This window comes from Hydra viridissima, unplaced genomic scaffold (assembly GCF_058129835.1).
Source record: "Hydra viridissima isolate aposymbiotic clone 2 unplaced genomic scaffold, HvirCarnegie_v1 scaffold_7, whole genome shotgun sequence".
Taxonomy (NCBI): domain Eukaryota; kingdom Metazoa; phylum Cnidaria; class Hydrozoa; order Anthoathecata; family Hydridae; genus Hydra; species Hydra viridissima.
This window is the reverse complement of record NW_028324306.1, coordinates 3,395,533-3,398,946: the sequence shown is the minus strand read 5'-3', so window position 1 is coordinate 3,398,946 and position 3,414 is coordinate 3,395,533. Positions and strand designations below refer to the sequence as shown.

General features: G+C 29.8%; 1 protein-coding gene across 1 annotated transcript in view; it reads right to left on the bottom strand.

Annotated features, from left to right (window-relative positions):
- Window positions 1–1,573: 1,573 nt before the first annotated feature.
- LOC149885659 (uncharacterized) overlaps window positions 1,574–3,414 on the bottom strand; it is a 9,145-nt gene continuing 7,304 nt past the window's right edge. Inside the window, exons 2-3 of the mRNA XM_090093703.1 lie at window positions 3,332–3,373; window positions 1,574–3,030 (exon numbers count right to left, since the gene is read on the bottom strand). Of these exons, the coding sequence (XP_089949829.1) occupies window positions 1,927–2,898 (972 nt within the window). The 5' untranslated portion in view covers window positions 2,899–3,030; window positions 3,332–3,373 and the 3' untranslated portion in view covers window positions 1,574–1,926. The remainder of the gene's footprint in view (window positions 3,031–3,331; window positions 3,374–3,414) is intronic.

The following is a 3,414-nucleotide window of genomic DNA, read 5'->3' as shown; positions in this document are numbered from 1 at the left end:
GGAAGGCCACCTAAATATCTTCTCTGAATATTACTTGATACAACTCTGCATGTAATCAAAGTGCATTTTAATGGATGATAAAACCCAGCGACTTATGTCTATAATCCGAATGCATGATATTCCACCCGTCTTCTAGAATGACCACGCATCTTGCCTAACTCTCAAGAAGTGTAATGCTATCAACAAAATTTCGTGAAATTATCACAAGAAAACATGAATCCAGCAAAACATGCTACAATATTGTCCAATTGAAAATTTTTGGGCAAACATGAAATAAGTGCTGCTTAAAAAGGGAAAAATTGCGGAAGACATCAAATAATTCCGCCGAATTCGGGGATTTGTATGGCAAAGTTTTACGAAAACTGTCGTCAAAAAGCTCATGCGAGGTGTCCGCACTAATTGAGAAAATGTTGTGATCATCTCGAAAATGATGTTTTCTAAAAACTTTACTGTATTTACAGATAAACCTTCTTTGAAACTATAAAAAAAATCAATTCGTCAGGTTAGAATTATTTTATTCTATCTTCCATTTTAAACGTTGAAAGAAAGTTTTTGATTTTTTCTATAAGTAAAAATTACTTAAAATTTTATTGTTACTTTTTTAAGAAATGATAACTTATTCTTTAAATGATTTATATTTAAAGAAACTATTTAGAAAAAATATTTTAAAAATAAAATGTATTTTAAAAGTAATCATTACTTAGTAAAAATAACAATTCATTTTCTCCCAACGTTTAAAATTAGAGATGGAACAAAATAATTCTAACCTGACGAATTCAAATGTTCGGATGTTCAATATGTATATACCTACATTTTTGGATAAAACTTTATTACTAATTTCATAAAACTTTGATGTGGGTCCCTCTAGATCTTGAGGTCTCTCGAGATCTAGAGAGACCTCTAGATTTTGAGACCATAAGGCTTAAAACCTATACTGTCTTTAGGTAAATGCGACCTAGACTAACCCCCTCCCCTTGAAGCAGTCCGCGGCAAAATTTAACTTTCATTTCTCTAGAATGTACTTTTTCAAGAGGCCGGAATAAACTACAAGGTTACTAACATTGTTTTGAAAATGATTTAAAGCAGACGTAGCATCGGCCACTTCAACCCTTTTTTAAATTTATTTATGTCAAATTTTACTTTATTTTTAACAGTTCCATCAATTTAATCCTAAGTTCTACTTCAGTTTTTTCCCGTCTGTTAAATTTGTTTAACATATCAGTTAAAAACTAGTTTAGTTACAAAAAACCTTACTTCATATAGAGAAATAAAAACTACTAAAAAAAGGAACAAAAAGAAATTCAATTATATTAAGTCTACTTGATCTCTTAATAAATAATTTCGGATTCAAAAACGAAAAAAACGAAAACAAATGGTGTACAAACTTTTATTAAATAAAAACTTTTCATTTTTAATAATAAAAATGAAAAGCTTCGCCTCGCTTCAATACGGTCCCTGATACACGTAGTTTGAAATGAATTTTTAAAACTTTCAGCAATTGTTTTAAGTTTATCAGCATGCTCTCTCAAACTAAATTAAAGTAAAATAAATAAACAACTTTCAAAATTTTCAATTTTTTTAACGAAGTTTATGTAAAAATTACATGAAAAAAGTGAAATTTTAATCGAAATTTGCTCCTGAGAATCGAATAGGCAAAGTAAACTGCAAATCGGCATGAGTAAGACGTAAAAGTTTGAGCAATATACCGTCAAACTCGAATTTTTCTTGAATTCCATCTTGGTGAACACAAAATAGTCCTGTGACTTTAAAATATCAATAAACAAGTACCGAATTTAGTTAAAAAACACTGATTAGTCCAATTAAATTTCATAATACTACAACATTCTTATTTAGGTAGTTTTAGAAATATTTACAAACTTGATAGAGGCTCGATAGAGACAAAACTTGATAGATATCGTAAGTTGTTTAAGGTTTTAAGTATTTAAGAATTAGCTTCCGTAACTTCACCTCTCTTAATTTGTTTATATCCTTGCTTTGTCGTTCAAGATAAATAATTTCATTCAGTAAGGCCTCTCTGTTCAGATCTTTGATTAGCTTTCCTCGACAATATCTTAATGACGTCATATAGGTTTTCGCGCCATTTAATAACATTTTGGTTTCTGATTTGTTAGTACTTTTAAAGTTGTATTGATCCAAAATCCTTAAAAAATCTGTTTTTGTAGCCGAGTAAGAGTGTATATCAATAAATTCCTTAAGCGATAGGGGTTGACAATCATTTTTATTAGGAAGACTTAATTTACATATTGCCATTAAAAACAATTGCTTTGCTGCCAAAGTATCCGTCATTGCGTTATGGAAACAAGTAGCATATCCAGCTTTAAAACTACCGTCCTTAATTTCATCCTTCTTTTCGCCAAAAACTTTAAAAACATCTTCTTGGGTAATAGTAATATTTAAGTATCTTGAAAGCGACTCTAAACTGTGTTTTTCACAGTTTGGAAAAGCTTTGATGCTCAGCTTATTAGTGTCAATTAAGGTTATATCTTTTTCAGCAAGGAGATTTTCAAAAGATTTACCAGCGCGTGTAAACTCTGCTAAGAGAAAGTTCCAATCAAACCACACGTTGTGCCCGCATAAATAGTTTGTATCTCCTATGAAGTTGATAATTTCTTCAACATAAAGACTGAAAGCATTTTTAGTGCTTAACATGTCAGGGCTGATGTGATGAACTTGATAAGCCTCCATTTGTGCAGATTTTGACATAAAAGGATTAAAGTAATTGCTATAGGTTTTGATTTCACCATCATTTTGTATTTTTAGCATGGCCAGCTGAATTACTCTATCACTGGAATGGTAAAATCCCGTAGTTTCAACATCAACGAAGATTATGTTTTCTTGAAAATGTTCTCTTGATAAACGCCCTGTTGAAACAGCCATTCTCTTTTAACGATAAACTGTTTTTTGTTGTTGTTGTTGTTGTTGTTATTTATTTGGTCGATGGAAGTCTTTTTTATTGTCATCAACTATTATTTAGATTCTTTGCTATTTTTTTTTATCTTCTTTTGCAATCTATTACAAAATGAATGTTAAAGATATTTTAGATAACAACAATCATTTATCCAAACAGTTCTTTGCCTCAATTATTATTTGCCAACAAAAAATATTTTCCTGCAAACTCATTGGGTTTTATTTAACTTTAAGTGGACAAAACTCATTTAGCTGTTAAAAGGATTTTTGTTGCATAAACCAATTTGGTTACGATACCGTACGGTTTTGATAGGTCAAAATGATGCATTTAGACGAAAAAAATTGCCCAATTGCATTAAAAAAATTTAACAAAACTTGAATTTAACAATCAAAAAGTACATACCGTTACTTTGAATGTTATAAACACATTAAACCATTCACTCATCTAAAAAATATAGTTCAAGATTGAATATTGTTTTTATCTTT